This window comes from Suricata suricatta, chromosome 1 (genome assembly GCF_006229205.1).
Source record: "Suricata suricatta isolate VVHF042 chromosome 1, meerkat_22Aug2017_6uvM2_HiC, whole genome shotgun sequence".
Classification (NCBI taxonomy): domain Eukaryota; kingdom Metazoa; phylum Chordata; class Mammalia; order Carnivora; family Herpestidae; genus Suricata; species Suricata suricatta.
The window spans coordinates 378289-390111 of NC_043700.1; the positions used below are offsets into that span (position 1 = coordinate 378289).

The 11823-nt window shown below is 53.8% G+C and overlaps 1 protein-coding gene across 1 annotated transcript in view; it reads right to left on the reverse strand.

Annotated features, from left to right (window-relative positions):
* DLGAP2 (DLG associated protein 2) overlaps positions 1-11823 on the reverse strand; it is a 648525-nt gene that overhangs the window by 297584 nt on the left and 339118 nt on the right. Inside the window, exon 5 of the mRNA XM_029933318.1 lies at positions 8145-8177. Coding sequence (XP_029789178.1) covers positions 8145-8177 — 33 coding nt within the window. The remainder of the gene's footprint in view (positions 1-8144; positions 8178-11823) is intronic.

An 11823-nucleotide genomic window follows, 5' to 3' on the forward strand; every position in this document is an offset into this window, starting at 1 on the left:
CCCTACCCCCGCCCGCAGCGCCCCCACTCTGCTCCCGGCGCCCCCCAGCTCCCAGCGCCCCTCCGTGCGCCCGAGGCACGTCGGCCTCCGTCAGGCGTCTGCGCAGAAGGAACCTTGCGCGGAGCAAAAAACAAGGCACAACGACGCTCTCTGACGGAAGGGACGCGAGGCTCCTCACAGGAGGTGCTGGGGCTGACCCTAAGTCCGTTCCTGGGCTGCTCTATTCTTAATAAAAAATATCACATGTCCCCTCTCCCCCATCCACGCAAACCCTCCTCTCTGCTAAGATAACAGGTGTAAGCCACCCCTTACGTCCCTTCTCTATGTTCGCCTCACACGCACACGCACACACACATACAGATATACAGGCACGCATGTGCACGCACGGATACACACAACACACAAATGCTCTATGCATGTGCAGACACAGATACACACAGGCACCCATGTACACACATACACACAAATGCACATGTACATGTACACACAGATACACATTCACGTGTGCACAGACACATGCATACACACATGCACATACACATATACAGAGACACACGCATGCACACAGATATACACATATACAGAAACAGACGCACGCACACACACACACACACATGCACACACATGTATTCACACACACGTGCACGTACACGCACATGTGCATGGTGCCCACACTACTCTCCTTCCTCTGCTCCCTGCACTGCAGTAAATCCTTCCACATCCAGAGTGAGCTCACGGAGCCACATGTCCTCAGGCAGTGACACAAAAACAGTGGAGTACGTGTTACCTGTCGCTAAACATGGGTGGAAAGGCAAATTATGGCACTTCTGGAAGACTCCGCATGTGGCGCTTGTGCGGGGGATGATGAGGCGTCCCGACAGCATCTGAAGCAGGGGTAGCACACTCCGGCGTGAGCTCTGGGGGCGGATGTTCACAGCTGGCTGGAAACGCTGAGCGAGCAGGCGGGGTTCTCTGAGCGCCTGGGGACGGCAGCTGTCCCCTCCACACTGTCCCCGCCAGGAGAACGTGCTCCAAGTGAATCTGGGCCCATCTAGAAACCCCAAAGGGTCCTACATCTCTGCAAATACTTGCAGTGAAAGCCCACCTGCTCACATGCGCACCTGCTGGAAAGGTCACACGCACAGGAGGGCTGTGGCTGAGCAAAACGGTAAGCTTTCTGAATGCGGCAGGAAGCCCTCGGTGGACAGGCAGGGCTCCCGATCAGGGCGTCCTGGCCACGGGGCCCTCCTGAGGGCTCCTCCGCTCTCCCTCCAGTGGCCGGTGACCGGGCCCCTGTGCGCAGACAGGGGCTCTTCTACTGGGCTTTCGAGTTTGTCACTTTCTCCTGGCAATTCTCAGTTTATTTCATTTTTTTCGCTTTCCATATTTTGAATCTATTAGAATAGATTGACGCAGATGATTGAGCTTCTTGGAGTATCTTTTTTAAAAATTTTTTAAATTGTTTATTCATTTTTGAGAGAGAGAAAGGGACAGAGTGTGAGCTAGGGAGGGAGCAGAGAGAGAGGGAGACAGAATCCGAAGCAGGTTCCAGGCTCTGAGCTGTCAGCACAGAGCCCAATGCAGGGCTTGAACTCACAAACCGCGAGATCATGACCTGAGCCGACGTCCGATGCTCAACTCACGGAGCCCCCCAGGTGCCCTGGATTGAGTATCTTTTTACCAGTAATTGTGACTTTATTTATCTATAAAAATCCTGAATCATTTCCATCCTGTATTTTGAGGTATCTGAGCCTTTTTCCTTCTATGTGTGTCTTCCCTCCTCTTTCATTCCACTTTGCGGTGAGCGTGTGGGGTTTTTCTTACCCTCGTGCATTTTCTCAGCAACTTCCCGATGTCGTTCCAGCCTCGGCGTTGCTGAGGAGAGGCCTCCTGGGAGTCTGCACTGCAAACCATCTGCACATTCTCTTTGCGGATAGTCAACATATTTGTCTCTTATTCTCCAGTTTCACTTCATTGGATGTGGCTGTGATTTTCTTCACCCGGTTTAGCTTTGGGCGTCTTCAGATCACAAACCCACAACGAGTTTCTTCAGCCCTGAAAAAAAACCTCCGCCTTCGCCTACGAGACGGCGCGTCCGTGCTCCTCAGCCTCTTCAGCCTCTCGGCTAACGGCCGACGCGTGTTTGGTGGCGCAGCGTCAGCCTCGCCCTGGATGTTTTCGTGTGACTCGCTAGGTAGTGCCCTTCCCTCTGTTTTCAGGTTGGCTCACTCTCTGTCGGCTCTGTCTCATCTGCTTACAGCACACGGACACAGCAGTGAATTTAAATGACACTTCTTGTCTTTAGAAATGCTGTTTGTTCGTCAGCGTGTGTCACACGCGGTAGTTATTTTATCGGCTTCTGTTCCTTTTCGAGACCCGGCAGTCTACACACGGCCGTGTCTGTGCACACCCACCCTTCTAGCCACGTTCTCAACACCCCGAGGTTTCCTCAGACGGCTTAAAATCGTTTTTGTGTGTTTGTTTTTCTGGAGTGTGTTTTTGTTTTTGTTTTTGTTTTTGTTTTTGTTTTAGGAAAGGAGGAGTCCCCTGTTGTCAAAGATTCCATCAATAACTTGTGATTTTGATCCTGCCACGGCTCTCGGGTTCTGACATGACAGAACCCCGACTGATCTGGGAACGATGTCACCTCTGTGTCAGCACGTGGCCTCCGGGGCACAGGGGCGCGGGGAGCTCAGATCTCATGGCCACGTCTGGAGTGTGCATTACACGCGGGGACGTGACCCCGGGGCGGGGCTGGGTTTCCTCTACGCCTTCTCGTCAGGGCTCTCGAGTCGTCTTCTCACACACACGGGGAAACCTGCTGAGATTCCGCGGCTTCAGCCAGGGACAGGGTCCCGGGACCTGCACCCACACCCGCCTGGCTGTTCCGACCCCACCCCATCCCCGCAGCCCCTTCTGGGTTTCTCAGGGGCTACTGTGGCCTCGAGTCTTGCCTATCTTCTGGCTTAAAAATGTCTCCTGTCTGGGAACCCCGACTGCGCTGTGCCCACGCAAGCGCAGGGGTGCACCCAGCAGCTGTGACACGCCACACGGCAGTCTGAGCGTTCACGGCGGGGGAAGAGGAGCTCCGGCCAGCCCTGTCCCCGCTCTCCGACGCCCTCCATCGAGACCAACGCTGTTCCTTCTTGTATCCTCAACAGTGTGCTCTGCCTGGTACTAAAACACTAACCATCCCAAGGGCCCAGAACACAGATCGGCGGGAATGGAATTCTGTTTTCTCTCAAAAACCAGTTGAATTCCTCAGTTCCTAAGCAACGCTAATTTCTTCTCCAGTGCCTGGCACATGTTGAGAACTTACTAAATGCTGGTTATCTCCACAAACCTCTGAGAATAGCAATCAGAAGAGACCGTTTTTACCCAAAGCATACAATTAACGAGGTCTGATCTGCAAACCAGACTGAGCAGCGGCTCCAGGTGGGACGCTGAGGCGCTCCGCTTCCGCTTCCGGGAGCGCAGAGCTGGGGCCACGGAGCCCAGGCCTTGCAGAGCAGCCTGACGATTTCTCTCCAACTGTTGAGAGACCCTAAAATCTCAGGGTGACATCTACTCACTTAGGCACAAAAACAGAAAGGCAGTTTTACAATGTTTAGAGTCATTTGTGAAGCAAACCTTCAATACTTATATTAAAAAATCAAGAACAGAATGCGAGTAAATCCAGGAGACATTTTCCACTTTTTCTCACTCATGAGTGAGGAAGAGAAGAGGGAGCCTGGGTCCTGAGAGGGAGCGTGGGGTGGGCTGAGGACAAAGCACAAGCTAGCCCCCGCCCCCAACAGGGACACGTGCTCCTGGCTGCCCAAGGACAAAGGAAAGGAAAGAAAACAACGGGTTAACAGACAGAGATCACAGTCAGTAGGACGTGGGTCTCCACCAGTTTACAAATATCTTTTATTTTTTTAATAGTTTATTGTCAAATTGGTTTCCATATAACACCCAGTGCTTCTCCCGACAAGTGCCGCCACCATGACCATCACCCCCTCCAGATCACAAGACAAAGGCAGTCTTCTCAAGAGCCCTGCCTCACCATCACCCTCCACTGTGAGGCGGGAACAAAGGCGGAAGCGAAGGGCAGATAGAACCCAACTTCCTTTTAACCGGCAGCCAATCAGCAGACACCCGAGGTGAGGTGGGCAGGGTAACACTTCCTCCAGCAGCTCCCTCCTGTCTTAACGCTTTGCTGGAGGGAAAACAACCTTAGCCGGACACAGCCAGGCCTCCAGGACCTGTGAGTCTTCAGCACATCAAAGTCTCACCGGAAACTCCCCCTGGACTTAACCAGTGTCTCCTCATGGCCCCTGGGGAGCTTTTCCTGTCAACGGGCCCTGTCCCCCTGCTCAATACAATCACTTTTTGTATCAAAGACGTCTTCAAGAATTCCTTCTAGGTCGTCGGCTCTGGACCCCACCACCCCACCATCACCCCAAAACCTCATCAGGTTCCTTTTAGTGGTAGTGAAATATAATAGCCTGCACGTCTGTCCAAAATTCTAAGAGCAGTATGCAATCTGTGTCCTGAAGTGATCAAGGCAGGAGACAAACCAGATGTTAAAAGTCTCTTATATTTTGTGAGGGTTTTTTGTTTTCTGAACTTGAATTTTGCTCTGGGACCAGAATGGCTACAAATATTTCCAAATAACCCACCATAAATATTGATGCCCCCATAAACGGTCTACGACTTTGGATCTTAGGGCAAGCATCCCGAAAGGGCTTTCATGCTAAAACCCATCCTAACATTTTTGTGGCATTATTCCTTTGTTCCAAATTTATATCAAAGTAGCTCACTTTATTCCTTAGTTTTAATTGGGTTAAATAATATAGATGTAAGGCATTATTATTCCATTGCAGGGGATTTCAAATCAGTCTTCCTAAAACCCTTGCAGGCACCATTATTTGTCTTCCCACGTCAGAAAATCTATTTGCTAGGAGGGCAAATTGAACCACAAAAAAATAAACCAACAGGAGTCCATGAACTGACGTCTGTGGTTTCATGCAACGTTCCCCGTGGTCTAGCTAAAAAGCAAGCGCTCTCGTGTGTCTGTCAATAAAGTTAGAGAAGGCTCATGTACTCTTAAATTACTTCCCTGCATCACACTGAGGGGTCATATCACACAAAACCCTTGACGTGCTCTCAGTGTCAAGAGAAACCAACCAAGTGATCTTGCCAGATAGGACGCAGCCACTCCCGGGTCCAAAAGACACCAGGAGCCACTCAGAACAAGACACAAATGGAGGTGGCCGTGGTACTCAAAGACAACTGCCAACTACGATAACCAGAATGCCCTTAGAAGCTTTGAAACGCTGTCGTGTGTTGTCACTGGTCTCCAGTGCGGCAAAGCACTGCGGTCACCGTCTCCCCACCAAGGGCAGGGTGAGTCTGGCCGAGTAACGGCCCCTCCACCTTCCTGCAGCCCCCCCTCCCAGCTTTCAAACTTGAACTGTCTGTATATTCTTGGTAGGAAGCAAGATACCCACAAGTAACAAGAAATTCCATTAAACATTTTCCTGTTAAGAGCACAGTCATCCAAATTTCAGAAACCTTGTGAGGGAGAAAGTGTAAGCAAGTCTGCATGCTGAAATTGTGGTCTACATTTAGTGTATGATTACAAATGCATGTTCTCTGAGAAACAGGGAGCCCCAAAGGTGGCACCCTGAGGTCTCCAGCACCCCATCCGCTCTGTTCCTAGTCTCGGGCTTGACAGATATTACCATCAGAGACAATGCTAATTATTCAATCTGGATCCGAGAACCAGCTCCCTCCTAGAGAACTAATCATTAAAATGCAAATAGGTGTTTCCCACTTCACTGGGTTAGCAGAGAAAGACCCTTAACAGCTTTCTGACAAGAAAGAGGAGGTTTAATGAGTTGACGCCGTAACCTTGTGGCTGGAATGAGAGCAGCGCCCCGGATCTGACTCTGCGCTCCGCGCCAGCCTCTGGCTCTGATCCTCTCTGCACAGCGGCCTGGATGAGTTAACTGATAGAAGCTGCAAGAAATTACTGAACAAAAAAACTGATTTCAGATTCCACTCACTGCACTCAGGCAGCTCTCACTTAGACTAATTACTTAAATGATTTAAAAACGATGAATATGCATGGCAGTGCCTTTCGAAAAGTACAGCCCAGCTGAGACCAGGCCCTCAAACGGGCCCGCCCTGCCTCCCATCTCAGACACCGCACGTGCACATCTGAAATGCTGACGGGCCGCAGGGGCTGGGACCGCAGGGAAGGGGACCGGCGGCGGCGGTAGCCCCACGGGTGGCCCCAGGCTCCCTGTCCCTCAGTCTCCTGGGGTGGGACAGCTGGGACACTTCTTTGAGGAAAGCGGGTCTTGTTTTAAACATCTACAGCCAGAGCTGCCCCCAGACAAGGGTGCATCTCTTCCCTCTTCTCCCGATACCGTCACACCTCGGGGGCGGGTGGACAGTGTCTGTGATGCGGGCGAGGGGCGACAGCAGGCTGCCGGGCACGCTGGCGACTGTCCAGGGCGGGCAGACGCAGGGCTGATGTCGGACGGGGTGGGGCAGGGACTCTGGGCCCGGGGCTGGGACGCTCCAGGCTGAGGACCCCATCCAGCCTGCAGTGCGGAAGGCCCCTGCGGGTCAACCCCAGGGTCCCACGACCCGAGTGTCCCCAGGAACACACAGACACCTATCTCTGCGCGAGGACTGCAAGGTAACACCACCGTGGTTCGGCCACACCCTCCCACGTGCGCTGTCCTGACGGGTGGCGCCGAAATCTCTCCCAGGCCAGCGTGAAGCAGCAAAGCACACGACGGCAGACAGCGACACCGAGCAGGGCCAAGCAGACGGGGGAGCGGGATGCGGCGGGGACAAGGCTCGAGCTACACTACCTTCCATCTCAGGGCGTCTCCAGCACACGGAAAACGTCCAGCAGAACATGTGGGGGGGGAGCAAAGGAGCGCACAGGGAGCAGCCGCGTGACCCACGTTCTCGGCGTGGGAAAGACAACGGAAATCGTACGACGAGCAAGCATAAAATCTCCCACCGCGTCTCCCCACGCCAGCAGGACATGGACGCGCGGGAGAACTCTGTCTGTGCCCACAACACCCTCAGCGCCGCGGACAGAGGTCCTGGGCGAGCCGGCAGGAACCCGCTCCAGATGGCCCTCTGCGGCCCCAACGCTGACACCCAACTTTTCTGTGACCCTGGAAACGCCAGGGGTCCACAGTCACGTGTTTTCTGTAACAGTGACACTTACGACTTCACACTTCATGTTAGCGGGCTTCGTCCTGGCCGTATCTGTGCATAATAAATCCCGTGAACAACAGGCCGGACCGCGGAACACTTAGCCATATCTCAACCACAAAACTGAAGGAAGAAACAGTGTTTGATGGAATTTCCAAGTTAACCCAATAGTCACTTTTTTTTCAACTTGTGGGTAAAACCCTTCCCAGTGACTATGATTATGGCTGCTTAGCTCGGTGCACTCAGTCACTTTGGGGTCACGGACCTACTGCAGAGGCCGCCGCTCTGCAGTGCGCAAGGCGAGAAGCCGGCAGCTCTGACCCCGAAAATCAAAACCCTGATTAGGCCAGAGCCCCCGTCAACGGAGGTCCCGTGCTGACCACATCTCCTTTATTTTTTATTATGACACTGGAAAGTGTGACAGATCGTGGCTTTCTATTCTGAAACATAGTTAAATGTAGAGTCAGGAGCTCTACTTTGAAAAGTATCTTAGACACAGAACATTCAAATTATCGCCCATTGTTTAATATCACTGATCACCACCAATGTTCACACTGTGTCTCTCAGACTCAGTCGTTAATAATAAGGAATGCTTTTCCGAGGTCTTATGTCGTATGAGGCTCATCAGCACTTCTGCTGGGATAGTTAAAGCCAGGAAATACATGTTTCTAATGTTGGCATTTACTACCTGGCAGAACCTGATGAAAATGTCTAGACCCCAAACAGAAAGGAAAGACCCTGTAATTTGGGGGTGATTCCCTTTTCCTGGAGGGATGACCTCCTCCTCCCCTCATCCGTACACCACACAGGTGATTTTACCCATTTTCCATCAAACACCGTGAAGAACGCTTCCAATCTGTGCCGCGCGCTGGGGCGAGCCTCCTCGCGGGAGGCAGGGGTCGAGGGAGGAGGGCACTCACCTTCCGGCTCCCCGCAGAGGGTGCACTGGGACTCTGCGAACAGAAGAGAGAGAGAGAAGCCGTTACTAAGGGGTCTCCAGCTCGCGGCCACAGGTTTAAGGATGGAGCGACCCCAGAACCGCCCTGGGAGCCCTGGGGGCCCGGCGGGTCGGGCTGCGTCCTCCTGCCTCCCAGACATGGCGGCCGCCGCTGCGCCCGTGGCCCACACGGGCCCCGCCCCCGAGCAAGCTCCATTTCGGAGAAACTACCTTCACAAGTCCTTCATATATTGCATCTTAGTAAAATGCCGATCTCTCTGTCACGTGCACACGCACACGTTAAACATGTTTTCATGACTGTGTGACTCAACACAGATCACTCAGCTGAAATAAATGTTATGTTTCATCACCTAATTTAACATCCAAACCTTGACTTTGATTGCAATTCTGTTATATCTGCTTCCAGGCACAATTACGACACCGTATTTCAGTAAAAACGCTACGCCTATCCTCACGGATGGCCTCACAGAGCAGGCCCCTGCTTGTGTCAGGCTCTGCTGAGCACGCCAAGACGCCTGGGGGTCACGGCAGTCACGGTCCCACAGGGAAATTACAGTGACAAACATGACACAGTAAGTATAAGTGCAAATGGTTCCAAGGTATTTGTCTTTTGGAGGAAAGAGGTCCGGCTTTGGCGCCAGGAGACAGCCCACCTTCCTGAGTAGCTCTGGGCAGGCGACTCAGCCCTGCGGCTCCAGAATGGGGGCGCCGGACAGGAGGGTTGAGTGACAAATGCATTCACGCAGCCCGTCAGGCACCAGGCACTCGGGGGAGCGTGGCCTCCTTGCGCTCCAGCCCTAAGGAGCAGCAAAGGGCTCGTGGAAGAGACGGCGTCTGGGCTGAGTCGTGAAGGACATGTAGGATTTTCAGTAGAGAGAAATACAGCACAAGAGCATCCAAGTCGGAGGACAGGCCAGCGACCAGTGACAAGTGTCTGCAGGACAGGACAGGGCTGGCGGGCGTCAGTGTCAGATGAGGGGGGAGGAGACGCTGCTGATGGTTTGGGAAGGGAAGTCAAAGTCATAAATGGAGTGGAGAGTTGGTTTTTTTCGTGTAACACCAGGAGCCTGGAGTGGTTGTGAGGTGGGGAGTGGCGGCGTGCTCATCAGTGTGTTCAGGACCACCTTGGTGGCCAGGACAGGCTGGGAGGGGACAGGTGAGGGAGCCAGTGTGTCCAAACTCGGGCCCTTTTCAGCAAGTGCATGTGCAATGGGTGGAGGTGGATGAGGGAGAGGGGTCTGATGGGTGCGTAGGTATCAGACTGTCCTTTAAAATAAACTTGACTCAGGCACCTGGGGGCTCAGTCGGTTAAGCATTTGAATCAGCTCAGGTCATGATCTCACAGCTCAAGGGTTCAAGCCCCGCGTCGGACTCAGTGCTGACAGCTTGGAGCCTGGAGCTGCTTCGGATTCTGTGTCTCCCTCTCTCTCTGCCCTCCCCTGCTCATGCACTCTCTCTCAAAAATACACAAACATTAAAGAAAATTAAGCTCGACTCTGAATTCCTTTGACTGCACGGAGACAGGGCCCTCCATATCAGGGGTGGCAAATCTTTGCATGGACCCCTCCCTTCCCAGGAGACAAGATCACAACGCCCGTGTGTGATCTGGCCTCGGGTCGACCACATGGCCCTGCTGATGCACCAGTGGAGCCCAGAGCTGGACTGCGAGGGAGTCCAGAAAATGGGGAGCCAAAATGTTCAGGGGAGAGGCCCCGACCGGGCGCAGGGGCCTGGCTCCCCAGACGCCATGCCAGAGCACGGTCTGGGCAGCACACAGACATGAGCAGAGGACTGAGGCCCAGGGTCGGGAGCTGGGGCGGCTGGCCCCGCACCGAGGCTGCACCCCTGCAGCCATGGGAGCGGACGCCGCGATCGATGCAGAGGTGAGCAATGAATTCACAGCACCCCTGACCAGGGATCCACAGGAAACAGTCAGTGGGGACCTCGCACCGGGTGCCCAGTGACACCCCAGCAGCGTCACTCAAATCTCCAAGGCCAGGCCCCTCCACCCCAGGCACAGCACTGTCCGCCTTCTCTGTGGCGTGGCGCACCGCGAAGGAGACACTGAGCACACGCTAGGAAATGGGGGAGACCCCTCATGGTGGCCTTGTGGGTGAGCTGCCTGCAGTATGGGGCCCGTCTGGGGCCACACGATGACACAGAAGCCCCGACTCTCCTCCTGGGGACAGGATAGACAGAAATGGAACTTCTCCTGGGACCTCTGGGAGGCATGTGTGTCCACAGGGGAGAAAGAGGTAGCAGCTCGGGTCTCTCAACAGACCAAGGAGCTGGGGAAGGGGAGCAGGGACGTGGGCATCGTGGGGCTGTGAGTTCAGGGCCTCTTGTGTAGGAGAACTGGGTTCACCTCCCGGCCCAGTCGTGGCCCAGACTGCCGTCCACCCTGCCTCCCACCAGAGGGACCAGAGCCCAACACCAGGCTGCTCTAGCAGGAGATCCGTCAGACGCGGGCATTCCGCTCATCGAGAGGTGCTGACCTGAATCGCACCACAGCTGACCCCGGAATGCAGGATTTCTCACGTCAGCAAACCACACGCCAATGATGGGAACACAGTAACTGATGCCTCCGGTGAATTCAAACTCTGTGGGTCAAACATCCCCAGGTGCCCAGGGAAGCGTGTTAGTTCGACCACCAACAACATTAACTTCTCCGAGTCCAAGGCTTAAGCACATGCCATTTTGGAGTTCATTATGAATGTATCTAGGCCTTATTCTTAAAAAAAATTATTTCCGGCAAGGTCATAGATAAGAAACGATCATTCTCTGTGCTCTAAGCCCAGGAGACAATGTAACTAACTTGTCACTCTTGCACATTGGGACTCCTCTTCCTGTAAAGCTCCGTCACGAGCCTTTCCCGTTGTCTGCGGCGAGTGCGTCCCAGGGGGGCACCGCCACACTGACGACTGGTGCTCCGGGGAGCACCAGGAGCTCCACGCGGCGAGTCTCACGGGTAGGTGTCCGTGTGAGGGAGCCGGCCAGCCTGTGCATGGACGGGGCGGGGTCAAAGTGCTGCTCCCCAGCTTCCATGGACCACAGACATCAGCATCTTCACTATCAGGAAGATGTTCCGAGATGACAATGGAAGCTGAGCCCAGTGACCCGTGTTAACAGCGGCCTGTTGACCTAATTATAATGACATTTCCTCCCAAGCACCAGACTCCGGAAACCCGAGGACCGCAGGCCTGCCCAGCACTGGGGACTCCACCAGGAATCATGCAAAGCACAGTGAACATACACGTTACAACCATTTTTTCTGCCGGAGATGCGCTGGGGACGTTTCACAGAAAGGTGAGCTGCTTGCTGAGCGTGTTTCCCCAGCGCAGGCGGGAAGGAGCCGCACGTGGTCTACACGCGCCTGCCTTCCCCCAGGAACACCACGAAAACCAGAGTCACAATGTAGAAGGGAATTAAACCTGATACACTGTGAATTCATCATCATTAGTACAGAGCCTCATTTAAATTAGGAGAAGACTACACTAATTTATGCTAATTGACATAAGACAGAGAAATCTGCCTGATGGTTTTATGGGCCCATAATCTCCACCTGAACCAGACGCAGCCCTGTAAGGATCGGTGTATTCCCCAAACTCCAGAACGCGAACTGTGGAAGCCTAACCCCCTCT